We start from the raw sequence: 27,090 nt of genomic DNA, 5'->3' as shown, positions 1-27,090 counted from the left end.
CCCTCATGTGTGACCACTTCCTTTGGCAGCCTTCCTATGGCCCTCTGGTTTTGCTAGTTTCTGGGCTTGACCAGAGTCTCCTGAATTAGCACCCACGTGCTGCTTTCCCTCTGCAGCTGGTCTCCCCTTCACATTCTTAACAGTTCATTCAAGGTTCAATATGGCTTTGTTTTGAAGCTTGCCACTCCTACGATTATCTCTCAACATAGCCCGGTTCTTATCGGTTCTCCCCTCGACTCACCTGCTGTGATGATCTGCTAGGCTTTTGGGCTTCTCTGGAGTCAAGGCCTGTACAATGGGCGTGGGAGTCTCCTCTGACCCGTCTTATCAGCATTGTCTTGCCCTGTGTACCGTTGACATCTGTTGCAGGACACTTATGCTATTGTTTGCGGTCTTAGGCTCTCTCATCAATGAAGGTTCCACAGGTCTGGGATGAAAATGGCAAAGTTACTTTGGGCCTTGCCACACTCTTGCTTCCTGCCACCTTTCTTCTTCTTTTGAACTGCCGCTTGGTAGCTCTCTCGTCATGCTGTCTGCCGTGTTTGCCTTTCTTGTCTTGCTCATACTGCACTCTCCCGCTCCCAGTGGTCAAAGTGTATGAAAAGAAGTATGATATGATATGGCATTTATAATGCGCCTAACCACAAGTGTTTCAAGGCGCATCGAGGCAAGGGAGGGGAACATAGGGAGGACGGACAGCGATCCTACTAGTCCAAGGGTCATTCAGATTGCGCAAGTGCGTGAGAAGGGGGGCAGGGAAAGTGCAGTACATGGCAAGATAACAATAAGTAAGTAGTTGCCAGCATGTGGCAAGTGCATGAGTAAGTGCGGACATCAGGTGTCAGGGCTGGGAGGGGGACTGTAGGGATACAGAGACAGTCCCCAAGTGTGGGGGTTGGCAGGTAGGCAGTGTAGGAGTGAAACGCTGGCAGGGGAGGACCTGTTCACGAGATCAGAGGGTGTCCAGGTAGCCGGTGCAGTTTCCAGTTGCACTAGGAGGTCATCAGAGGAGGGCAGGAGAAAAAGCAGACGCAAAGAGAAAGGGGTGGGGGCTTCCTGAACCGAAGATGGTTCTCCTCGAGTTTAAGGGAGGCAGGGAGGCTGTTCCAGAGGTGGGCACCAGTCGAGGAAAGAGATCTACCACCAATTTGTTGCTTGGAGAGGTGACTGGCCCTGAGGGAGTTGGAGGCGGATGAGCGAAGAGCTCGAGAAGAGAGATATTTAGGAAGAGAGAGTTGAAGGTATTGAGGCCCCAGGCCCCATAAGGCCTTGTGGACAATGCAGAGGGGTTTGAACTTAATCCTTGCAGCCACTGGGAGCCAGTGCAGAGATTTCAGTCCTGGAGAGATACGATCCCTGGGCTTGAGGCCAAGGACAAGTCTTGCAGTCCTGTTCTGGATGAGTTGCAGAGGGCGGAGAGTGGAAGCGGGCAGATTTAGAAAGAGGCTGTTGCAATAGTCCGGCCTAGAGAGAACCAGAGCTCTGGAAACAGTGAGCTTCTGGGGGAAGGAGAGGAAAGGAAGAATACCTCTAAGGAGGTGCAGCTGGTAGTGTGACTTCTTAGAGACGTCAGAGATGTGAGGAGAGAAGGAGAGTGTGGAGTCGAAGATGACCCCAAGGTTGTTAGCCTTGCAGGTGGGAGCAGGAAGAGGGCCAAGAGAGGCCGGCCAGAGAGCTGCAGGGAAATTGGGAGCGGGTGTGCCGATGAGGAGAATCGCAGTCTTACTGGCATTAAGGCAGAGGTCATTGGCGGCACACCACTCCTGGATAGCAGACAGACAGAGATGAGGGAAGTAGAGAAGGAGGCCGAGGGTAGCCTAAAGATGAGCTGAGTGTCATCCGCGTAGCACTGAAAGTTGGGGCAGAGAGTGGCAATGCGGTGGGCGAGGAGTGCCAGGTAGTGGTTGAACAGCCAGGGAGAGAGGTTTGACCCCTGGGGGACACCTAAGGTAGAGAAAAAGATAGCTACTGGTTTGCCCCTGCTTTACCCGCGTCTCAGATGGGGCATTCCTCTGAGCACAACCCTACTGGGTGATCCTCCTCCACTGGTCCACCCCCAGGAACTGGATCCAACAGCGATGGCCGTGTCTTGGCTATCTGAATAAGGGACCTTTGAAGTTTGACTGGGAGAATAACCTCAGGTTTCTCACATGGGTCGTGACTCATTTCATTAAGATATTCATCCCACCATACAGTAGTAAAAGGAACTGCAACCCACCCCCACATCCTATATGAAGCAAGAGGCTTTGCATTTCAGGTAGAGATATCTTTGCGTTTCTATTCTAGAGAGATTTGAGCTGTATCCAGGCCAGGGACATTTTTAGATAATGTCACCACACACAGAGGCCTGAGGAAATATTGCATCACTTCTAGTTGAATTTAGTGTGTTTTAGAAAGATTGGGTGTTTTTTGTATTCATTTACTAAGAATATTTGGCAATATTTTATGAGTTAACACACCCATAAGATGAGGTCACCCTGTTTTTAGGCATTAGTTGCTATGGTAGAGGGATGACACACAATTTCCTCTTACAAATAAAATCACCCCTACCTTTCCTGCTCACAATCTGTCTCCATACTGGTACTTCCTTCTCAAACCACTATTAAATGGAAACAATGTAGAAGTCAATAGGGTCTCTTCAATTAGATTATTGCGTGAATTTCTACTGCCCCCCTCTTCTCAACTCTCACTACACCCATCTTCTGTCTACTACTGATACCGTCAAGTCACACCCTGGTCAGGGATATGGTGTCCTACTCACCTCTCCCAATGCACTCTCACTCACTAACCTCACCCACCGATTCTCTCATGCATCCTTCGCCTCACACCACACTCCTACGCCCCTCTCTCAGGGGTCAAGTCCTAAAACAAAAAGTGGGGGACTCATTAACATACCCAAATGGACGTGACGTCACCAGAACTTAGCATTTCATGGTGAAATATGCAAATTCCATTGGCTTTGCATAATCATACAGATTGCACAGGACGAATGGCATTTGCCTTTCATAAAATCAACACACACGAAAAAAACAAGATAGGATATTTTCTACTTATAGTGTTTTGAAAACTTAAAAGGAGTCCATATTTTAAACTCCAAGAATGAATAACAATGTTTTCCCTGGAACATGCAGTCCCGAGATGTGGCATTTCACCTTTAGTTGTCAGCAATTTTTCATCAGCTTACCTGGTACAATGGTGAAGTGCCCTGGCGGCCACGGTTTGAGTCCTAAAGACGACATAAGTTCAAAAAAGACAGTCAGTGTTTCACATTTTACACATGGCTTCCAAAATACCCAGTGCAACCTCTGAAAAAAGTGGGTGCACTCCGTCCACCTGCGTGTAGCCTCAACTTGAGCCCTGCCCTTCCACCCTTCTCACTGTACCTACTTCCTCAGTCCTGTACTCTTATTTTCCACTCTTCCCTCACTACTAGTGTAATCTTCCCAATCACTCTCTCGTTCACTACTTCACTCTCTTCGAAATTTGGTACCACTCTCCCCCACAAATACCTCACCTGCGTTCTGCTCCAATTCTGCCATCAACTACTCAGCACTCCACTCATCCCACCGTCCGTCCTTCACCTGGCCACCCTTTGTACCTCCACACCTCCTGAGCACACCCCTGCAACCCACACTCTGCCATTCACCTGCTTCCCTTTTGTACTGTGGTGCTCGCTCCTGCTTCCAATCCCCCCTCTCCCGCTCTCCAGCACCCACCTGACTCTAATTGTTGTTCTGTGCCTGTCTTTTCCCAAGGGGCTGGGTTATAGAGATGAAAAGCATAAAAGCAAAAAAAGAACCTCTGAGTCCTCCCGCATCCCTTTCCAGGGCACGGTTGTGTTGGTCGTCTCTGATGGTTTCTATAGTGTTTCTCTGGTGTGCTGGGAGTCTGGAAGTTCGTGTTTCTGTTGTTGTGGTGAGTTCTTTGCTTTTCTGAAGAGCTGGATGTTATTGGGCTTTGATGAAAGCTTGTATTCTATATTAGTTGAAGTGTTCCTGTTTTCCCCTTTGTTTGGTCCCAGTTCGGGATTGCATGGGTGCCCCCAGGTGCACCATGGGAGTTGCGGTCCTAGAAAAGAAGAAAAAGAACACGGGCCAGAAAATGTGCTAGGAGGCATTTTGCGACAGAGGGTGGCACCATTAATACATGCCAAGGCACTTGAGCAGGTCTCAGACACTGGTGTCTCCCCATCTCCCCCTTTCCACTGACAGGGTAATGGCCCTGCCCCTGTCACGGTACATATCAGCTCAGATAATGTTAGGTGGGGGTACACAGACCTCCCAGTATGGGGCAGCTGTTTACAAGCCGCAGAACCATCCCAATAAAGGCACCACCTCCTGTTATCTGTTATGTTATATTGTGCAACTTTAGGGCAGCCTGGTACGTTTTTGGGGTACATGTAGGATGACTCATGTAGAGGTGCATTTCAGGCAGCGATTGGCAAGCCTCTCCAAAGGTTTGTGTAAATAAAGACACATTCAGGGCCTTTTTTGCATAGATTTGATTAGCAGCGTGAATTGGGGCAAACTCTAAAAAGTATTTTCTCAAGTGAGGTTAGCAAAGCCAGAATATACCCTTATCCTGTACCCTTATCCCTTTCTTGTCACCACTAGGCACAAATACAATGATATAAATAACAAGGGTTAATTTAAAGCTTTATAGAACTAGCCGGAGGGACGCACTGGGAGTTATAGACCCTGAAGGCCGAGTCGCTCGGGCCTTTAGCGAGGTGTGTTTGCGGGCCCATATTGAAGGTACAGCCCAAGGGCGTGGTCTATAAAGCCATTAGAACCCATGGGCAAACACAAACATATTTCATGCAAAGATATAATTATTATTAATTATTTGTTAGAAATCTATTGGGGTAAAATATTCCATGTGCAATATTTAAGTTTAAAAAGAACATAAAAAATAATATGACAAAAATATGTCAGACTTATTTAAAGTAAATTATTCTTTTCACTACTTTAAATGGGCCGGGAGGATAAGTCGGGAACAACGCCTTGGTCTTGGAAGCAAGCATAGCAACACAGTTTCGAATCCTGGTCTCCCACTTGATGGTGTCTGATATTAAGCGCGTTATAAAAGAAAGAACAATTAAAAAATGAGAAAAGGATGGACATTTTAGGGAAATGTCATTTTCACATAGGCGTTTAGAGGGGAGTGAAGCACTGTTATTGAACGGTTGAAAAAAAGTATAGCAATACTAAAATATGTGGACTATGTTGTGTTACGTTATGTTATGTTATGTTAAAGGTTCTTATAGCACACATTGTTGCCACCTGCATGGTGTCTTGGCACTTTGGCGGATCTGTAAAGCAAGGGGGATCTGTAAAGCAAGTGGGGAGGGTAAGTTAGTAAGTAAACTCTGAGCTATATCGCTCTTAAAGCTTGCAAATTGACCAATAGGCAGGCTGTCGAAGGGTTTGGTGAGGACCAGGGCAAATATTTTGGGGAGGCCTCTTTACTTTTTTTTTGCACTGGGCCAGCGGTGCTGCAACCAGGAGATGCACGAAATCTCCATTTGAAGCCATTGCTAAACTGCACTGCATTCTACGAGCTCTCTGGCTAACGGAACATCACATATTGGAGAACCTGGACCTCATGTTTTAGCAACGAGGGGCTGAGTTCTTTGAGCACAGTGAGAAACTGAATATACAGAGAAACCCTGCATGCTGGAATGTGAGGTCCAGGTTCCTAGAGCACACAGAGAGACGGAGTACTATGATACAAGTTTAATATGGTGGCTACCCTCGAAGAATCATCTGAGTGCAATACTTAGCTAACCTTGTAATTCCTCTAAGTGCAATACAATGGCTAACCTTCACAATTCTTTTGAGAGTGATAGATGGGCTACCCTTCAAGATTCTTCTAGGGGCAGTACATTGACTGTACTTCACCATCTTCTAAGTGCAGTACATGGGCTAGCCTTCAGCATCTTCTAAGTGCAGTACATGGGCTAGCCTTCACAGTTAATCTAAGTGTGATACATTGGCTAACCTTCATAATTCTTCTAAGAGCAATAGAGTGGCTAGCCTTCACAATACTTTAAAGTGTAATATATAGGCTAACCATCACAAATCGTCTAAGAGCAGTACAGTGGCTACACTTGAGGATTCTTCTATGTACAGACCATTGGTTACCAATTGCCATTCTTCTAGGGGCAATACATTTGCTAACTATACAATTTGTCTGTGTGTAATACATCTGCTGACCTCCATGAATTTCCTAAGTGCAATAGAATGGCTAACTCAGAGCACAGTGGAATTCCACACAGCATCGAGAACAGGAGGTAGTAATATAGAAGTGTCACGGCTTGCCAGAGCACGGTGATGGCTATGTTCCCAACACTTACCACCTTACCTGGTTATAGCTGTAGACGCTCCCATCAGGCATCCAGTGTGAACAGGGCAAACAGGGAACAGGAGATGCCCAACAGGGAACTGCCCTTTGCAGTAGCCCTTTGCTGGCTAACCGGCCAAGGCTTCCCTGGGAGGGCCTCTGAAAAGTAAGGTTCAGGACAGGGACAGGGGAGAGGGAACAATGGGAAAGCGGGAGGGTGGGAACATGGGGAAATCAAAACAAATGGATGCACAAACAAACACGGAACGAAAAGAAAGCAAATTGCACATGGTAAAATCACACAAGTGTTCAGATCAGTGTCATCAGCAGCAACCTTCTCAAAGAGGACCTCTGCTTTAGTGCTGCCTGGTGTGAACATGGTTTATATAGGAAACATTTTTCCTATCATTTAAGAGAATTGCTAGCTAGGCAAAAATGGTATACACCAAATTGTTCGTTTACAATTGTTCGAATGAACAATTGACCGATTTTAAAGGGTCACAATTGACCTTTTCACAATTGTTCGCATATATATATATATATATATATATATATATATATATATATATATATATATATATATATATATATATATATATATATATATATATATATATCGGTTTGGTAATATATAATATACCCTGGGAGGAGGGCTTACTGTTAGCAACCCTTGATGTTGTCTCTCTTTACACCTCCATTGACCATCAAGTTGGTATGGATGCCTGTAAATATTTTCTTGATACTCGCTCATTGAATTTCTACAGCCATAGTTCTATGATTCTTGAAATGCTTTCTTTCTGCCTCAATAACAATATTTTCTTATTTGAGGGTTCTTTCTTTCGCCAAGTAAGAGGTACCGCCATGGGTAGCACTTTTGCCCCGTCTTATGCCAACTTAACAATGGGATGGTGGGAGGCCACTTTCTTAAGCGATCTACTTACATCGAGTTTTGCCACACATATTGTTGCATGGTGGAGATATATCGACGATGTTTTCGATATATGGAAGGGCACTAAGGTTGAATGGCTATCATTTGTGAAATTATTAAATACCAACAAGTCTAATTTGAGTTTCACAGAATGCAACAGTACGACCAAAATTGTCTACCTCGATGTAGTGGTGACCCTTGAGAGAACCGGTTTATGCACTGCATTACACAAAAAACCTACTAATACTGGCCTGCCCTTACATGCCACCAGTTGTCATCCTACATCATGCAAACGCAGTATTCCGTATGGGGAATTCATTAGATATCGCAGGAACTGCACAGATCTGGTATCTTTTGATTATCATTGTGCCCAGGCGGCTAAGGACTTTATCAAGCAAGGTTATGAGCGCAGAATTATAGAACAGGCTTATACCAAGGCACGTGGACTTTCTAGGGATTACCTACTATACAGTATCAAGCCTGTCAAAACTACCGTCAATGATGACCCCCGCCTGATTGTCACATTTGACAATGCATCTAATCAGGTTCGTAAAATCATAGAACGTCACTGGCGAATTCTCATCATTGACAAGGATCTTGGTCCTCTTCTCTCTAAACGCCCTACCATCACATATAAACGTGTACCCTCACTTAGGGACAAATTGGTTTCCAGCTTCTTGTCACCTATTAATACCAAGCCACCTTATATGAAATCGTTGATGGAATCCCCAATAGGATTTTCTAAATGTTGCAAATGCAAGGCCTGCATTCATGCTATTTCATGCAAATCCTTCTTGCATCCGGTCACTCAATGTCATCAGTCCATTAGATACTCAATGAATTGTGATACCACTTTTGTGGTCTATGTGCTCTCATGTCCTTGCATGAGATGGTATGTCGGGAGTACTACATGCAAGCTCAAGCTGAGAATATTACAGCATCTTAGGGCCATCAAAAACTCTGATCCCGCATATCCCATGGCCAAGCACTTCAAAGAAAAGCACAATAATGATCACTCCCTTCTCAAATTCTTTGCAGTGGCGCACGTTCCGATTCACCCCAGAGGTGGGAATCGTGTACTTAAACTGAGACAGTTAGAAACCAGATATATTCTGGATTTCGACACTAAGTTTCCCATTGGCCACAATCTTGATGAGGAGCTTCATACATTTATAGGCACGTAGGCCCCATCGGGTGCGATTTAACTACTTAAGATTGTTGTTTTCTATATCACTGATGTATTTCCGCGTCTATTATGATTAGTTGATTATACTCCTTATATTTACTAAAGTGTTCTTTTCCTCCCCCCTATATTTCTCTTTGGGGATTCTTTCTCTTTTTTTCTTTTTGAATTTTAGACTTTTACCAATAAAATAGGCCATCCCCACTCCTGTATTTTCCTGGCTGTTATTCTTGTTATTATTATTGTGATCTTATTGCACATTTGACACTTCTCATGTCTATATTTTCTTTGCTGTTGTTCTGCATGTCCAACTTTTGGTGTTCTTCAACACCTTTTCCATTGTGGCTATCTGATTTTGTTAAGATTACTATTATTATTTCAACTTCACCCGCTCTAATTTGGGTGTCATGCCAGCCTTATATAAATGCACATTGCCTCAGCTGTGATATCATTTTCCAGTTAAATGTCTTAGATTGCTCTTAATCATATGTGTTTACATAATCTAGTTGGCTTGCATAATGTTTATGCTGCCTACCAATTGATCAGCACTTGCACTTTTTGTTGCCAATGCTTCTGCGAGCTTGTCTCTTTGCACATGTATTTATGCCATCTCTGACCAACTTGCACTTGCACTTTATGTCATCTTGGGCCCAAATGCACATTCTTGCTTACATCAATAGGGTATATTGCTTGTTGCACCAAAGTTTTATAACATAGCCCTAATGCTGACTTGCTTTTATTATGGTATTTTTATCTGCCTATATGTATAATTTTTATGTTGCTTATTAACTGACTTGCACTTGCACTTTATACCATCAGGGCCTATGTGATCTTGCCTTTTTGCACATCCTTACATGCTGCTCTTGATTAACTTGCATTTGCACTTTATGTTGATTTTGGTCAAAATGTACAATATTCATGTATTAATATGATATATTTATTGCTGCTTTACGTGTTACTATCATAGCTTTTAAGCTGCTTCTGGCTTTTGTATTCTGGCACTGAGCCTTTTGAATAGTCTATCCAGACTAATGAGCTGCAATGTATGCTATCCTTTATATATTGTTGTCTGGCAAAAAAATTCTTGAATCATTTTTCTTATACAATAATCAGTTTTATCCATTGGAATCTCATATTGGATCTTTAGGTTCATTGGAAGACTGTATGGCACTTTATTTTTTATTGTGTTTCCCAGCTCTGCTCAGGACACTATATTCATTCCATTGCAGGCCCATGTTGATTTTCCGTTCAAATATGGCCGCCATCATTACGGTCTTCCATAGCACCTTCCTCCAGTTAACATAGATGATGGACTACATGCAACTGTTATTTGTGTCTCTCCATTCTGTGTTGCCATGTGATCAAGCGCTCAGTTGAGCGCGAAACGCGTTGTGGCAGGGCCGTTTACCAGGCGTCCTGCTTTTGTCTGTCCTGCTGTTATCCCCCCCCCTCCCTATTCTGTCCTGCACACTTCGTGCAGGCTTTGTCTACTTTTTTAAATTATTAAAATTAAAATTAATATGTAATCCTTCACGTGTGAACTTGCATTCATTGCCTGGGTTCTCTCCTGCCACGGGATTGTAGGACCCTTTCTAGATTTACGGCGAGTGCGGTCCGCCCTGTTTCCTCTAGTTTTCCTGATATATATATATATATATATATATATATATATATATATATATATATATATATATATATATATGGGGTTTTGGGGGGTTGCGGAGGGTTTCCCCCCGCATATATGTTACAATTGACCTTCACAATTCGGTCAATTGTGAAAAGGTCAATTGTAATTCAAACAGTTATAAAATGAACAATTCGTATACAACCCAAAAAATATGTACATTTGGGCACCAGTTTCTAGCAAGAGGCTATGCACCAGATATTATTGAAAGTGCCTTCGTTAAAGCCAAAAATCTAAACCGAGCAGATGTATTAAATCATATGAAAAGCAATCTGAATATTAATCCATTAGATTCATTAATACACTTAGCAGTCAAGCTAATTCTCTGCTGCATATTCTATCTCATTATCGGCCCACACCTATCAGTGATTCTCACCTATGTAAAATCTTGGATGCTTATCCCAAAGTTACTTTCTCTAAAGCACCTTCCTTTAAGGATAACATATCGCTTAGCGATGAAACCAGAGGGGAAATGGAAACCAATTGGCTTTCCGATTTGCAAAGACCTAACGGCTTTTACAAATGCCAAAAATGTCAAATATGTCAATTTGCCTTGGTGACTGATCATTTTAAGTATGACAATGACCATAGAATATGGAAGATCAATCACATTTAACAACATTTGTAGTTTGTGCCATACTATGCCCATGTGATGGTATGTACATTGGTTCCATTATTGGACCATTAACATTGCGCATCTTGCGCCATTAGAGGGCTATAAGAAATGGAAAAATAGCCTACTCCTTAACTACTCATTTTACAAAACATCATAGTGGTGATGTAAGTTTGATGAGATTTTTTGCGCTCATACATCTACCGGAACATTTTAGGAAGGGCAATAGGGAACTTAAACTATGCCAGCTACAATCAAAATTATTTGTCAGATTTAACTCCAGGAACCCTAATGGGCACAGTGGAGATGAACAATTACATGGTTACCTTCATTAATGTACGATTTGAACTGTAAAATCATTTGTATTTTTTTATGCTCAGCATCTGTCTATTTTTACTAGTTCTTTTTTTATGGTGTATGTTACATTGTACTTCCACTTGGATCTGATTGACTAATCATAATATGCATATGATCTATTAGTGGTAACCATGTACCTTTCATAGTTTATATTTGCTTTGTTCGTTTGTCTATTTCAACAAGTGTTTCTTGCTGATGGTGTTTTTTACATTGTACTACCACTTGGCTTTTATTGGCTAATTCTAATATGTGTTTTTGTATTTTAAAGGCAAAATGCTTTTTTGAAAGTGTGTAATAATTTAGCAGTTTTTTGCACAAATACAATTTATATGGTGCTCATGACAGCTATTTTTTGCTGCTGTTGTAGTATCTACTGTGCTTTCCTTATTAGTTATCACGTTCAAACTTATGAATTTGCTACAAATTGTTTTGCTTTATTAATTGGTTTGGATTTATTTGTGTGTTTTGCGCTTGCACTTTCGCTCGTACCTTTCTAGGAGATATTGTTTTGTCAACATTCTACTTTCTGAAATTCATCAAATTTAGGGGCATTAACTCCATTATAGTATTGTGAAAGTGTAATTGCACTAATTTTGTATTCTATTTAGCACTTACCAGATGGTGCTCTTATTGGCATGTTGTTCTTAAAGTATTTGTTTGTTGTTCATAAGGCGCCTGTTTGATGATGTCACATGAGAAAGTAATATGTTCTATCCTTTAAATATGTTGAGCTGCTTTAATAATGTAATACTTGCCTGAGGAAGTATATATATATATATATATATATGTATATATATATATATCATATATCTTTTGTCCCATGGCAAAAAGATATCTTTCATTTTTGAAAAAATGTGTGTCTACAAAAGTATGTTGTTAACAGAAAATTTGTGGAAAACCCATCTCCTAATTTTACATGCACTCTAAGTATAAAAGGAGTGGAAACTTGACATGTTTAGAATTTTTACAAGCATGTGAAGATCTCAATCTAATTGGTGAGCCCCTATCTACCATGAGCTCCCATGGTTTGGTCCAACAGTCATTTCAAACCAGAATCCATATTTGTACCTTCTATTATAGATGATCATTACATTTTTCAATTTGAAAATTCAGTTAAATCAGACACAAATTAAATTGGTTCCAAGATACCATGGGTGCATGCCCCCATTGGAACAATCAACCTTAAATAAAAAGTGACAAGACAACAAAGATTGGGTAATTGAACCCACTGATTAAGGGGTTAATGTGGTACTATGGGGCCACCAATTCTGTGTGCCAGAAGCACAAGTACAACTTAAAGACCAAAGTGTTTATCAACTTTGCATGATGATCCTACAACAGAATTCAATTTGTAACTGAAAGATAAACTAACACATTGGGTCAATTCTGGTGTACTGAATAAGGAGGAATTCACATATATTTATCTGAAACATCCCACCATTCCTAGCTTTTACTAACCAAAGTTCATAAAGATAGTAAGAACCCACCAGGGAAGCCAATAGTTGGTTCTATAGGCTCCTTTGCTGAACCTACATCAAGCTGTATTGATTATTACGTATTACCCTTTTAAAGAGCCTCCTTTCATATGTTAAAGATACAGGAGAGGTTTTGAATAGACTGAAGCCCGGAGGAGTTAACGGTGGAGACTATTTCTCGGATTTGGTGCTGGTGTTGCCGTGAGACTTGTGCTGTCTACATTTGTTACGCTTGCTACTTTGTGTTCCTGTTAGTCTTGGGGCATGTGAAGCGCTCGACGGAGCTGCGGCTAATTGAAAAGGAAATACCGTGCCTCAGAATAACACCGGCAAGGTTTGGCAACACACCCCCTGCATCACGCTATTTAATCAGTAATAGCTGGCCCTTGTGGCATGAAGCCCATAGGAGTTAAGGGCAGAAACTGTTTCGCGGCTGTGGTGCTGGTGTTGCCGTGAGACTTGTGCTGTCTACGTTTGTGACCCTGTTAATCTCGGGGTGTGTGACATACTCCACGGAGCTGTGGCTAATTCAAAAGGAAATACTGTGCCTCTGAACAACACCGGCAAGGTTTGGCCACGCCCCCTGCATCTCGCTATTTAATCATTGATAGCTGGACCTTGCGGCGTGAAGCCCGCAGGAGTTAAGGATGGAGACTGTTTCGAGGCTGTTTGGCTCTGGTGTGCGTGGGTGGCGAGGGTCTCAGGGAACGATGAGAGCTAGCTCACGTTACTTTCTGCAGGAATAAGGTGAGGTTGTACAGCGTAACTGTGGAACTTGGCACGCCGTCTGTGGTCAGTTGTGATAAGTGACTGCTGTAAGTAGTTTCGTAGTTAAGACTATGTATGGACTATACCATTGACTTAAGTGTGAGCACGGTAATCTCTCTTCGACCTCCAAAATAACTGAAGCGGTTAACTGTGATTAGCAGGAGACTATGGGCTTAATTGCCTTTGATCTTGCTACATGGGTGAAATTCCCTCTATCCTAACAGCAGCCGCTGTGTTAGTGAATAAAGGATTGCCGGAAAGTTGGGCTATTGGAACACAAAGTAGCTCTTAACCTAAACCTTGCATTTATAGCTGGTAGAAAATGCCACCCGGGAAAAGGTCCACTCAGACCAAATTTACCTTGCAGAAAATGAAGAAGCAAACCAATATTAAGAACTTTGAGACTGATGAGTCTGTGGGGGTGAAAACTAAATTAAAGAAGAAAGCAAATAACTCAATTCCTTCTGATCAAGGTGTGATTACCGAGTTCTTTCCTCTGAATCCTCTTCCAGAAACTAACTCAACAATCATTGAGGAAACTATAGTTCCAGGCTTTAGTGGTAGTGGCTTAATGAGATCAACGAACTTTGATGACATTGACAATAATTCACTATTGGATATTGTGCTTGAACATAGAGGGGGATGACACCACAAATACCCATGATGGTGGGAAGTAGCGGTGTAATGCAGGGTGAAAGTCCCACGAATATTCCCCCTGGATTATCGAGTCTTGCTGGGGGCATGGGACAATTATCAGCCTCCCCAAAGTTAGCAATGGCCTCAATGGAGGATGTTCCTGATATGGAGGCAGAGAACTCAATTTGTCCCTACCCTGGGGAAAATGAAATAGCTGAGATAAAATCACCAGTCACATCCCTAGAATTTGCACTTAAGATTCTATTGCAAATGTCTGGGCGTATTTTGGCCAACACTAACACACTTACAATGGCTCAGGAGCATGAGGGAAAAGAGTGTGAGGAGGCAGAAGCGAACTTGTCTAAAGCCATTCAAGATATTGAAGATCAGCAAGATAAAGAGACTAATTTGGACTTGGAACAAAGCCTCGAAGTATTCTTCTCACGAAAGCAGCCTAGAATGGCGAGGAAGGAGCAAAAGAGCAAGAAACCAAGTATTTTGGTCTCTCCAGTGGGAGAATCGGTGACACCCGGCTCACGCTCTAAGAAAGCAAAGAAATGAGCGGCTAGAGCTAAGGAAAAAACGCCATAAGTGATGGTCGCCTGACTAGCTGGTTGCTACCAGAGCAAGAGAAGATGGAAAGTTGGTGGATGATGTAGAATTATTAGAGGTAGAGGACCAGGGGGAAGAAGAGAGGATAGTATTGAGTCCAGATAAACCCCTGTGTTCACCAACTGGGTGGAGTAAGCCAGCCATAACACCGACTACGTCGGGTGAAGATCGAAAAGATCTGTCCGGCAATCGTATTTGCCTGATTAAGAATCTATATCAAAGTGGTGAACATAGATGGCTGTCACAATCTGAATTATTGACCAGACTATACTCAGTTCCACAATTGCGAGCATTGAATCAGATGACTTCCAATTTGTGGAGCCACTGAAAGGACCTAATCCTAATGTCTCTGCCTTACATTGCAAATTCCTATCAATGGCACAGATGATTAGAACATTCAAAGAAGAATTGATGGCAGTTGATGTTGAGATTGATGTTGATCTGGATGAAGTTGACCACAGCTGCTTGTATGAGGCGACAGTAACACCACTAAAGGAACTAGAATGTCCTAGCATATCCAAAGGAAAGAAGGTGGAAGTCTCTGATGTACAGCAAGTCTTAAAATGGTTAGCAGAGTCACTTTCTGAGGTGATGGCAAAACATTGAGGCTTTGCCCATCTATTGACCTCGGAGGGTTCAGTCGACCTCATTGCACAATATAGCTCTATCTGCCTACAAGAGACATGGGCTATGGACCTGATACTAGATCGTTATGTTAACTACCAGTCCTATGTTAAGAGGGATGAAAGAGGCAGACCCTTTGGGGATCTGCTTATGGGGGTGGTAAATACACTGGTCTCTAGGCGGATTAATTGCAACCAAGAGAATAATTTGATTGCAGTCCAGGTGGAATATGGTTGTGAGGGAAGTCTTGAAAGATTTCTTCTTGTAAGTCTCTATAATCCCCTGGAGCGGTGCTAAGGGAGCAAATACAAAATGCCCTGCATGATCTATTGGCATCTTGGCTGACAAAGCTAGGAAACACAGCTACAATAGTGGTTGGTGACTTCAACTGCCACATGACAGGGGAGGCGGTGGCACCCAGAACCCTAAGCTAAAAGCGAAATGTGTAATGTTCCACACTAAGAATGATTTGGAGGGGTTGGGATGGGTCCAACTGTTTGATTATTGGGATTTAGAAATGATCAATGACCAAACAGCTAGTGATTACCCTGGTAAGCACACAAGGACCAATGGAGTATCTTGTAGTACTTTAGATTACATATTTGTGTGCCCCTAACTGCAGCTACACGTTGAAGACATGGAAGTTATTCCTAATAAATGGAGTGACCATGCTGGCCCCCGGTGTGTCTTCAACGTTTCTAGTGGTGGTCCCGTTGAGAGGAGCATGGGTAAAGTAAATGTTGATAATGCTGCAGGTATAATAATCAGCTGGTCCTATAAGAACATAAAGCAGGCAATTGAAGCTTTAGCCATTGAGAGATTTTCTTATTTACCCGACTTTAGCACTATGACTATTAATTCAATAGAAGATTGGATCTTAACATTCTCTGGTAAGCATGCAGCAACCCCTATGGGTTCAATGATAAGAACAAAGGTTAGCAAACTCCCCTACAACAAGGAGATTAGAGAAGCTAAGAGGGGTCTGAGAACACACCTCCGTAATATGAAGAAAGTGAATATCCCTGTGGAATTATATTGTGGTAATGTGAGGAAAATCAAGAATAAATATAGATCTACCATCAAGAAACCAAGCATGCCAAAGATTAGTGCAGACTATTTGTACAAAAAACACACAAAGCATTTGGACACTCTGAACTGAGGCGTGGGGGACTGTTAAAGGACATTTTGTGAATCCAATTGGTGGTGCAGAATGGATAAGGTTTCTTAAATCGTAATTCATCTTTAGATGCTGAGGATTCAACACCATTGAGAGGAGCCCCATTAAGATCACCCATCAATGCATCGTATGATGCAATATTGAGCAAGATTAAAGAGTTAAAGTCTTCTAGAGCTCCTGGTCCGAATGGACTGGCCAATATAGTCATCAAGAGTCAGCCAGAGTTCTGGGCCAGTTTGTTAGTTATCTTGTTCAAGAAAATTTTGGCTCAAGGCAAAATACCTTACTCTTGGCAAACAGCGGTCTTGATTCCCGTCTTTAAAAGGGGGAATTGTCTGGACCCTAACAACTATAGATTATTATCAATGTTAGATACAACAGGAACATTGTTTGCCTCATTACTGCTCAAAGAGTTGCAGACGTGGGTTGATGAAGCAAACATCTTGTGTAAATTCCAAAGTGGGTTCCAACCGGGTTAGTCCACCACCCACAATCTCATAGTGATGGATATTTATTTATTTATTTTGCATTTGTAAAGCACACTGCAGCCCACGGGCATAGAGGCGCTATCAAGCAAACTTAAGAAGGCTTGCTTGAGGGTTACAATAAGCGGCCCAGAAAAACTTTGCTTTGGTTGGTACAGTTACAGAGAAACAGTCTTATACATACAATGTAAGGTGTGAAACATTCAGAGATGGAGCATATGTCAGGAATCGTACATGGGTAAACCCTCTTGACAAAGAGCCTGGTTTTTAATGCCTTGCGGAAGGCAGAATGGGATTCGATTGATCTGATCTCGTTTGGGAGGTTGTTCCAGAGAGAGGCTTCCATTGATGGGAAGCTCGAGCCCCCAGCACGCACTCTGCGCGTGATATCCTAGGCACTAGGGCGTGTAGAGGGGGGCAGCACCTGCTGTATGCATTGTACATAGATTTTAAAGCTGTGTTCGACTCAATTCCCAGAGGTCGATTATGGATCAAACTGGAAGCTATGGGCTGCCCTGATGGGCTTTTGTATTATCTCAGACTATTACTTCAAAATACCTCAGTCAGACCCATATTGGACCAGGAAGGGTATATGACAGAAAAGGTCCAGCAGAACAGGAAGGTAAAGCAGGGTTGTGTCACGGCTCCACTTCTAAATAATCTTTATGTGTATGAAATACCAGTGGCAATAGCTGCAGCCAAAAACTGTCCCCCAAAAATTGGTGAGGCCCCCTGTTTGGTGTTAGCGTATGCAGATGACCTGGTAATTTTTGACAGTACCATCAGTGGGCTACCACGATCTGCTATGGCATTATGGGAATATGCTGATAGTAATGGCCTAAAGACTAAGGTCTTGAGATATACTAGCAAAAGAGAAACTCATGTCAACCTTATGGTTGGCAAAGTGAATATCTTATATGCTCCTCAATGTCGCTATCTGGGAATTGATTTCGAGGCCAGGGGTGACTATGTTACATGCAAACAAACATGCACCATTAGAGCAGCGCAAGTGTCTGCTCTGTTCTCTAGCTTTGCTATTAAGCAGGGTGGTTTTACATTATGGGACACGCGCCAATTATATATGCAAGTGTTTACCCCGATGATGACATATGGCCAGAAGCCCTTCTACATATGGATTTGAAATGGCTCCAGGTTATTGAAGGGAAATTTTGCCGACGGATCCTTGACTTACCTCCCTGCGTACCTGTGGCCCTTATAAGGCTAGAGTTAGGATTACCTTCTCCAAAAGAGGGCAGGGTTCTACTTGAAGATGATTAGTGAAACAAAAAATCCACTCTTAATAGCAGTCCACCAAGAATTACTCAAAAAGCATACCACCTGTCCACTGCATGGGTCTATGACAACATTTCTAGAGGAAATATTGCTGGACCTGCAGAGGAGTTAGTTATTCAGAGGAAGTTCAGAATGCTCTAGGAAAACGTTTGAGATGTGGGATTGGTTGGAGAACTGCGCCCACCTCAATACATTAAAAGTTTATCATTTTGTGCAGTATAGATTGTACTCCTTTAAGAAGCCACCTGAAATGAGCTCCATATTTTCACCAATATATATGTTTAACCACTGTCTATGATCTATAAGTTTTCGATATTTATGGGAAATATTGTTGTAACTGTTGTTTTGTAAGTGCTTGTTTTTGAAATTAGTATTTACATGAAAGATGTTGCTACTAGCCACCAGTGCAGATAAAATTGTCCATTAATTGCATTATGTAGTAAATTATATCTACCTTTCAAATTTTTTGTTTGGAGGTAAGGTTGTCAGCGTGCTTTTACACAAGATGAATATAACGTGTTGGTAACCGGTAACCAGCACAACTGCACTTTTATTGTTAACCTTCAATGGTGTGTATGGCTAATTGTTTTAATGTTGTGAACCTATAAGTATTTGTCCTGCTTGATTGTTTCGTCCATGTGAAAAACATGACTAAGCTGCGGTAGTGCGATTAATGTCCGTTTCTCTAAATAAAATATTTTTGAGTTGAAGGTATTCGTTGGACGGGATATTCATCCTATGGCTATGTAGGCAAAAGGGGTTGATGTGGCTGAGTTCCCACCTGATCATATATATATATATATATTCACAGAAAAATGTTGTTAAAGGGACGTTATGGTTACAAGTAAAATTGAAAAACCCCAGAAATTCACCAGTTAAGCTAAACAACCAAAACTTGCGCCACCACCGTGCACTGCTAAGTCTAACACCCCGGACATCAAAGATGACATCACATATGTATGAATGTCCCTGAACATCTGAGATGTTCGCAGTCTTCGGAGATGAAAAAACGCCTGATTTTTGGCTTTTTATGGCCATATCCCATCCCATCCACATCACTCCTCACCTCCCCAGTTTCATTGTTTGACAAGTGCAATGTGTTTTTTACTGCGATATACACGGACTACGTGCACTGTTCGCGAATCCAACATGGCATCCATTTCAAACGTTTTGACGCACCTCACATTTTTAATTGGCCAATCAGTGAGCCTGTATGGTGTCCGCAAACATCACGCTGCTCGCTGATTGGTCCAGTGGAGTCTGCGGACCCCGAATCAGGAAGTGAGCCTGCGGATCGTACCCAGATATCACTAATTTTTATTTTACCTACTTTTTGGCCATTTTTAAAAAAACTACTGGACAGATTTACACCAAATTTACAAAAGCACCCTTTTGGGACCAAGCCACCGCTCCTGGCGCAAATTTACTAAAAATCTGTGCAGCGGTTTGGGCTGTAGGCATGAGCAAATTTTTTTTCCATTGCATCTATGGGGATTTCCACACATTTTGGGACTCCCCCTATAACTTTTCCTCCACCCCCGACTAAACCGCACCAAACTTTGCAAAAACATTCTGAGGGGGCCATATCATTTGCTTGCTTGTTGGGTGAGGATTCGTCCAGGGGGGGGCAAAATTATAAGCCACCCAAGAAGTGCTCTTTCTATGAGTTGAGCAACTTAACCATAACTACAGGGCCGCTACCACCGGCCCTGTAATCTATATAGTGTTGTCAATATATATTGTATAATTAATAAATACTATGCTGCCACTGATACATATATATGTATGAATTTATTGTAGGGCAAATGGGTCATTGCCCTGTTGTTAAGGTGAAACCTAACTTACATTGACTTAGTAGAAATTGTGTAGCTGAAAACCTTTGATTTGTTTGATGCATGTGTATGACATTTTCCAAATATGTTTTCTGTTGCGGGCCTCTCAAGTATGGGCAGTTTGGTGCAAATTCATTCAACGGTTAAAAAAGGGGGTATTGTTCATCTTTTTTCGTTAATTTGCCCACATGCAAAAATGTGTTCGTTGAGCAGGCGCACAACATAGACCACTGGAAGGATTTGCTTCAAATTCAAAACAACTTGAGCACAAAGCTGCACCGATGTGCCCTTTGATGGTTTGGAGTAAATCCATTCAGTGGTTTAAAAAATATTTAGCAGAGACCTTTTAAATATCTCCCATGGGGCTTTGCAACAAGTTAGGGTTTTGGCTGATCAAAGATATTCTCACAAGAATTCCTCAGAGAATGGAAAAGGAATCAAGTTTAAAATGATGTTACGATGGGGCAGTGTTTGCCTTCAAGATGGGTGAGAGGAGGGTGAACCTGGGCATATTGATGAGCTTGGGGATGGCTACTGTAAGGGTGCAAGAGTAAGGCTCAGGCACAAATGTGGCACAGGTTTGGTTATAAACTTTTATTATTCAGTAAAAGGGTTGTGAAAACAGCCTCTCTATCCCAAAATCTAAGAGGGGATGCCCTGCCTCAAAGAAATCTAATGAAAATGTCGGGATGTCAAATTAATAGTCAGTCACTGTCTTGTCCAAAAACCCTACTTCTGACCGCGACACTATTAACTCAAATGTAATGTGCAAGAATGCTGTATTCAGAACTAAAGTGATGAAGACAGTTGTTATCAACAGAAAGTTCCCAATGTCTTGGGTTCTCAAACAAAACAAATGTTCCTTTTTCACAAATTCCAATGACTAGGGATTAGCTCCTTTCCCCTGGATTCCTGGATTCCTTCCTATCCTACTTGGTAACCAAGGAGCTCATCTCCCCCTTATGTAGTTTCCTTTCCTTTAGATGCACAACAAAAGTATCCAGCTTTTCCCGTGAACAGTCCTTCTTTGTTCACGGAGGATTTATGTCTGGATCACTCTCCTTCCAAACATATCCCAGGGAAATATAATGGCTAGCCACTGTTAAACCTCTCTTTTCCCCTTCTTGGGCCCCAGACCCCGTACTTTCTTGAATGCTCTTCACTTTACTTTAAGACCTTCATATAGGTGCGAGTCCCAGATTCGCAATTATTAATTATACAAGCTTGATGTACTCTCCTGCTAAGCATATGGTTTCCTCTTGTTTATCTCTTTTGCTTTCAGGGTGCCAGACCCTCTCATTCGCTGGCTCACATATGGGTGTGGGTCCCAGACTCGAAAGGCTTTTTCACAATAGTTTTGTTTACTCTCCTGCCAAGCATATATGCCCTTCTGGACTGTCCATATTTCTCTCAGAGTCCCCGGCCCTCTTATTCCTGGGATCCCATATGGGTGCAGGACCCAGACTCGCAATAATGTTTCTGGCCTGCTTGGTTTACTCTCCTGCTAAGCACGTACTTGTTTATTTCTCTCTCTGTTATTCACAGGGACCCAGTCCCTCTTATCTTGCACTCTGCGGTGGTTCCCTGATTTCCTCCCGAATCACTAGCACCTCTCAGTCTGCCCACCAGTCACTGGTTCCTTCTTGGGCTATGGTTCTTCTTTCCCACAGCTCTCCAGACTTTGGGACGCCCTGAGTGTTGCTCGGGCAGCGGACAAAGTAACTCCTTCTCTCTGGACTACCTTTGTGCTCCCATTCACCTCCGTGCACAGCATCACCTGCTAGCCGGGTCTGCGTATCCCTGGTTTCCTCCTCAGAGGATGGCTCTCTCCATCTTGCTTTCCCTCTATTATTTTGTATTCCCTTTGACCAATGAAATGCTGTGAAAGACTAGACCATTCACTCTGGTTTGCTGGAGTGATCGTCATACTCCGGGTCCACTTCTTCTTCACAGTAATTGCATTGGAACTATATGGAAAGCACATTATGTCCTCTGGTGATTTAGTCGAGTATAGCATACTGGGTTGCCTGCCTTTACAATAAAAGATATTGGCACAAGTTGGGCAGAGGGAAGGATCGTTAGACTGGGAAGAAGAGGCAAGGTCTAACAAAGCAGAGGTATACTGCGTTCTCAGGGGATGGTCGCCCCTACCCCACATAGGATCACATAGGGGCTTCCTCTCCCATGTGATCCTCCCCGGTGCACCACCCCCGGGAGATTATTATACTGTGGGTTCACCGCCCTTGTCCCTATGGGAAATGTCTCCCCCTAGAGGAGAAGGGACAACATCCACAGATTTGTCACACTAGGGAACGCTTAAAGTAGGATTTGTGCACATTTAAAGTTTCAGTGAGGCACATGAAGAGTTTTCAATTTGAAGACCTTTGTTTTTTTTCTCGAAAGAATCGATTACGTATACACGAGAAGGGGGAGTGCAGTGGGATATATAGCCATATATTCTCGCGAGAGACAAAAACGCAAAGTAGGATCTCAGCAAGATTTACTTAGTAAAGGGTAGCTCCCCCAAGAAAGTCATGTGAGAACAAAAGAAAATCTATTAAAAGATAGCAAACACATGCTCATTTTGGTACTAGTCCCTAATTGTTGCAAAGTGGCCATCGGCCCACAGTCTTTTGCTTAGCTTCAAAGCAAGAAAGGGGCTGTCCCCTTCAGGCCATTTTGCTTGAAGTGGCTCAGTCCCAGTTATTGCATGCATGGGAGTCCCAGATGCCTATTGTGTCCTCGGCCATGACCTTCGTCACTATAGCTGTATAAATATCTATATATATTTTGTAAACTTTTTTTCTATAGCCCGCGGTACAGAACTCAAGATACTCTCGGCTATCTGTAGTCATTATAGCCATGAATATTGTTAAAAGACTGAAATCAAAAAAATGCTTCCCTGCCCCATCCAGGCCCTGACCAAGTGTCCCCCTCCGCTGTGCCTGCTCCCCACACACCCATGGTGTCCTCTTCACCTCCCCGGCCTCTCCCATTCCCCCCACAACAAACGCTGTTTCTGTGACGCAGTATGCTTGGAGATGTCGGCTATTTGCAGCTATTTGGTACGATAGCCGAGGTTACAGAAAAGCTTGCAAACTCTGTCCCTAGACCCCCTCCAATTTCACTTGATGTCCTCTTGACTCCCCCCCACCTCTAGCCTCATGGCATTTTTATGTTTTTTTAACCTGAAAATTGCTTTTTTCCTGCTTTTCGTTTTCCTATAGCCTCAGCTATACCTGCGGCTATCTCTCGCATCGAGAAAAAAAAGAGATGGCGGCTGTTTCATTTATAAACACCTGGTTTCTCTGCAATTTACCTGAGATATAGCTATATTTTCTGGAGAAGGGGCACCCGCATTTCCATCAAATATTTAAAAAACTACTGGACAGAATACCCCCAAACCACACATGAATCGCCCAAGCTGTTTTGAACTTGGTCGAAATCCATCCAGCGGTTTGGACTGGCGGTGGAACATGAATTGACCTTTTTTGTCTATGGGAAAATGAATGGGGACTAAGCCACAAGTTTGTTTTATTTTAATTTTTTTCTTAATAACTTTTTATTTTTTAACTGTACTTTCCCAAATGTTGATGCCTGAGGGGGCCCATGCGCCCCTAATTGTCTTTAGAATTTTGGCCACAACCGTCACACGAGTCAAAAGTTGATAGCAATTAATATTTTGGGGTTTCCTATGGGAGTGTGGCTCGACTTAACTATAGGGTGGCGACCGCTGACCTATAATATGCATAGTGTTGTGAATATCATATATTATGTCAACATAAGATGCATTATACATATAGATTATTTTGCTGATATTTATTACATTGTCAGTACATATATTTGGAAATGTTTCTTCTCACTTGTACTTGGAGGACAGTTTCTTAATTCAACTCTCTGCTATCCCCCAACCCCACCAGTGGTCCGTTGCCCAAAACCTGTCCCGAACGATGAGTACAGCATCGTCAAGCCTTGGATTGCAGATTATCGCTATCAAGACTACTTCATCGTGACCTGTAAGACTGGGTATAAGCTCATGCAGGTGAGTCTCGCGCATAACTTCCTGTGCACTCTGAACTGTTTCCTCCAGGGCTGTCTACATCCGTTTGAGGTCCTCTTCTCTTTATCTCTCTCTAGTCCTGCCCAATTATGTTAAGGTTTTCTGAAGCGTAACTTAAGGCCCCAGAGCCAGGTGCAAAGTGCAGTAACATAAGGAGTGAAAACGCATTTTGGGATGTGTGATGACGGAGTCCCATTTGTAGAGTTTAGACACGAAGGAAATAAGTCTTGCTTTCCTTTCTCCCATTATCTGGCCATGTGAAGAGAGCCACCAGTCATGGAAAGGGGGAACAGATACCAACTAGAGGATGGAGAGCGAGCCTGGTGTCGTGACCAGAGCAGCCGATTGCATCATGAGGCAGAGAGAGTATATCTAGGACCCCCTCACTTGCCAGACTGGAGGGTAAAGCACCCTATGGAGAACTGTGAGAGGCATAATACCGCGGGACATGGAGAGATGTGGGAGAAAATCTGCAGCAGCCTGACCAGAGGAAGAGGAACTCTATGGAGTACGGAAGGGAAGCAAAGCTACAAGATGATATGTTATTTATAACATGCTTAATACCCAGAGGTTTCTAAGCACGGACCCGGGGATCTGTGTCGTCTTTGCTTCCCAGGCAAGCACGTTGCCCCTGAGCTATCCTTCCGAGACTGGAAAATGAGATTGAGAAAGATGATATAGAGCCACTAGACTAAGCCACTGGAAGCAGGGAACAAAAAAGTGACCAAAGCAGAAGGCCGCTGAACGGAATACTGAACAGAAAAGAGCGAGATACGCTGGGAGCCAAGATTAGAGAAACCCTACAAGCAGAGAGGCACTAACCTGACTTGCTGTGGGTGAAGACCAGATGAACAGCAGGTGCAAACCTCTGCACATCCAAAAGCCTATGAGGTTAAGCAAATCCAAACACCGTAGCTGCAAACCAGGGAAAGAGTAAGAGCCTGACCCTATTCCTCACAGACCTACCAGGCACATGGAGCCAGTGAGAAAAACACATCCTGAAGCAAACTGCACACCAACAGAGAACCCAGACACAGAAAGTGAACTGCCTTTTGCTGGAGGATGCAGCAAAACTCCCCAACCACTAAGCCAAGGGAAGCTGTACGCTGAGTAGAGGACTGCAACACGTTATGGGAGGTGTAGCATTGATACTCCCGAACAGGCAAAGTCATGGGTAATGGTATGTTGAGACATGGCCTCCTTCATGAGAGTTATAGTCCTGATACTCCCCAATAAGGTAAGTCAAGCACAGCAGAGCATTGGCAAGACCAGGGCAATGTTTGATGGGAGTTGTAGTCCTAAACCTCTCCAAAGCAAAGTCAAGTGGAACAGTAAATTGACCAGTCCAGTGCACTACTTAATGGGAGTGGTAGTCCTGGTACTCCCCAACTATTGAAGTCCATTGAAAAAGTGATACAGTGACATGATAAGTGTACAGCGTGATAGGAGTAATTGTTCTGATACTCCCTACTCAGCTACCTCAAGGGGGAGGGGGATGGAGGGGGAGGCTAATCAAGTACATGCTTGTATAAGTCAAAGGAAGTAGTGTGCTGACCAGACAAGTCCACTCTATATTATGCGAGGTTTTAGAGCTCGAGATAAGATTTTAAGGAGTGAGTGTGTTGCTCCCTACTTTTGAAAGTTGGGAGTAAAAGCATTTTTCGGGGAGTAAAATAGTAGTTGTCTTTGTTGACTTGGGTATTTTTAGGCAAGTAAAAATAAATAAAAATTAAACCTAGGCATTGGTGTTGTAAAATATAGGTTTTGTGCCCAGTAATTACCTTAAATTAAAATATTTGTATTTCAATCCGAAAGAACCTTTTCGGATCAGTTAACACAAAAGTTGAGCTTCTCTGCGTGCCATGTACTGCCGGTGCCTGAGCTGTGAGCACAGCAACACAGGAGCAGTGCATGTGGACATCAGGGCCAGACACATGATGATCTGTTCTTGTCTGTTTTATGTTGTTGTGAGTACTTGCTTAATTTGTGGGGTAAACGAGCCACAACACTTATCTGGTTGGGAGGGAGGTGTATCTCCCCATCGAGTAAGCAGGAGGACATTATGTGGTGAACAGACCAGCGCACTGCTGGATGGGAAGTGTAGTTCTGACACGCCCCAGCATGGAAGGGAAGTAGTGCAAGCAGCCAGGTGCGCTGGTAAAAGCGCTTTAGTCTTGAAACAGGCCAGGGGGCTGCCTAATACTACCTGATGCGAGTCGTGGCCCTGAGACCCCAGAGAAAATGGGAGGGGCTGGAAAATGCAAAGTGTGGAGGGCAGCACCAAGAGACAATAGAAAAGAACTATGTGTATAGGTATACAAGTTCTGACATTGTCCTATGGAAATTAAGGGGCACTAACGAGTAAGATAATGCCAGTAACACAAAGGGGACTGAAAGGATCAGACACCTGTGTTGCCCAAGGAGAGTTGTGGACCTCAGGCTCCCCAAATCGGAGGTCAAAGGCCAAGAGATACCTGTGAGAAAAGAAGAGCGCACACTGATTGTGAGAGAAGCCAGGAGTCTTATAATCCGAAGGCTCTATGAGATAATACATACAAATATTATCTTTACATCAGATATTTGGTTAATATTTGACAAAGACCATTCACAAAATATGTTAAAGAAGAACATCTACATTTATAACAAAAATATAGGGCCTCATTACGAGTGTGCCGGTCCGGAAACAACGGTGCCGGTAAACCTACCGGAACCATTGTTTTCGGACCGGCACACTTAGATTCCGTGGGCAGGTGCCGTCCCGCCCTTCAGGGTCAGACCTGGCCGGGTGGAACACTACCCGCCCGCGGATTTTCATGGAAGCATTGGCACCGTTATTAACGGTGCAGGTGCTTCTGTGTTCCCCATTGAGTCCAATAGGACTCAATGGGAATGGGGAATTACAAAATTACCGGCGCCTGACTTCCCGGCCGCCGGATTCAGAATAGCCCGGTGTCACTGGGAAGTCAGGCGCCGGTAATATTGGTGTGGTCGGTGTATTGGTGGATGTGGATGTTATGTGTG

At 43.1% G+C, this 27,090-nt stretch overlaps 1 protein-coding gene across 1 annotated transcript in view; it reads left to right on the top strand.

Annotated features, from left to right (window-relative positions):
• C1R (complement C1r) overlaps positions 1-27,090 on the top strand; it is a 188,524-nt gene that overhangs the window by 94,657 nt on the left and 66,777 nt on the right. Inside the window, exon 7 of the mRNA XM_069650606.1 lies at positions 23,930-24,051. Within this exon, the coding sequence (XP_069506707.1) occupies positions 23,930-24,051 (122 nt within the window). The remainder of the gene's footprint in view (positions 1-23,929; positions 24,052-27,090) is intronic.

Source organism: Ambystoma mexicanum, chromosome 3p (genome assembly GCF_040938575.1).
Source record: "Ambystoma mexicanum isolate Mex_15411 chromosome 3p, UKY_AmexF1_1, whole genome shotgun sequence".
Classification (NCBI taxonomy): domain Eukaryota; kingdom Metazoa; phylum Chordata; class Amphibia; order Caudata; family Ambystomatidae; genus Ambystoma; species Ambystoma mexicanum.
This window is presented reverse-complemented; position numbering and strand designations above follow the sequence as displayed.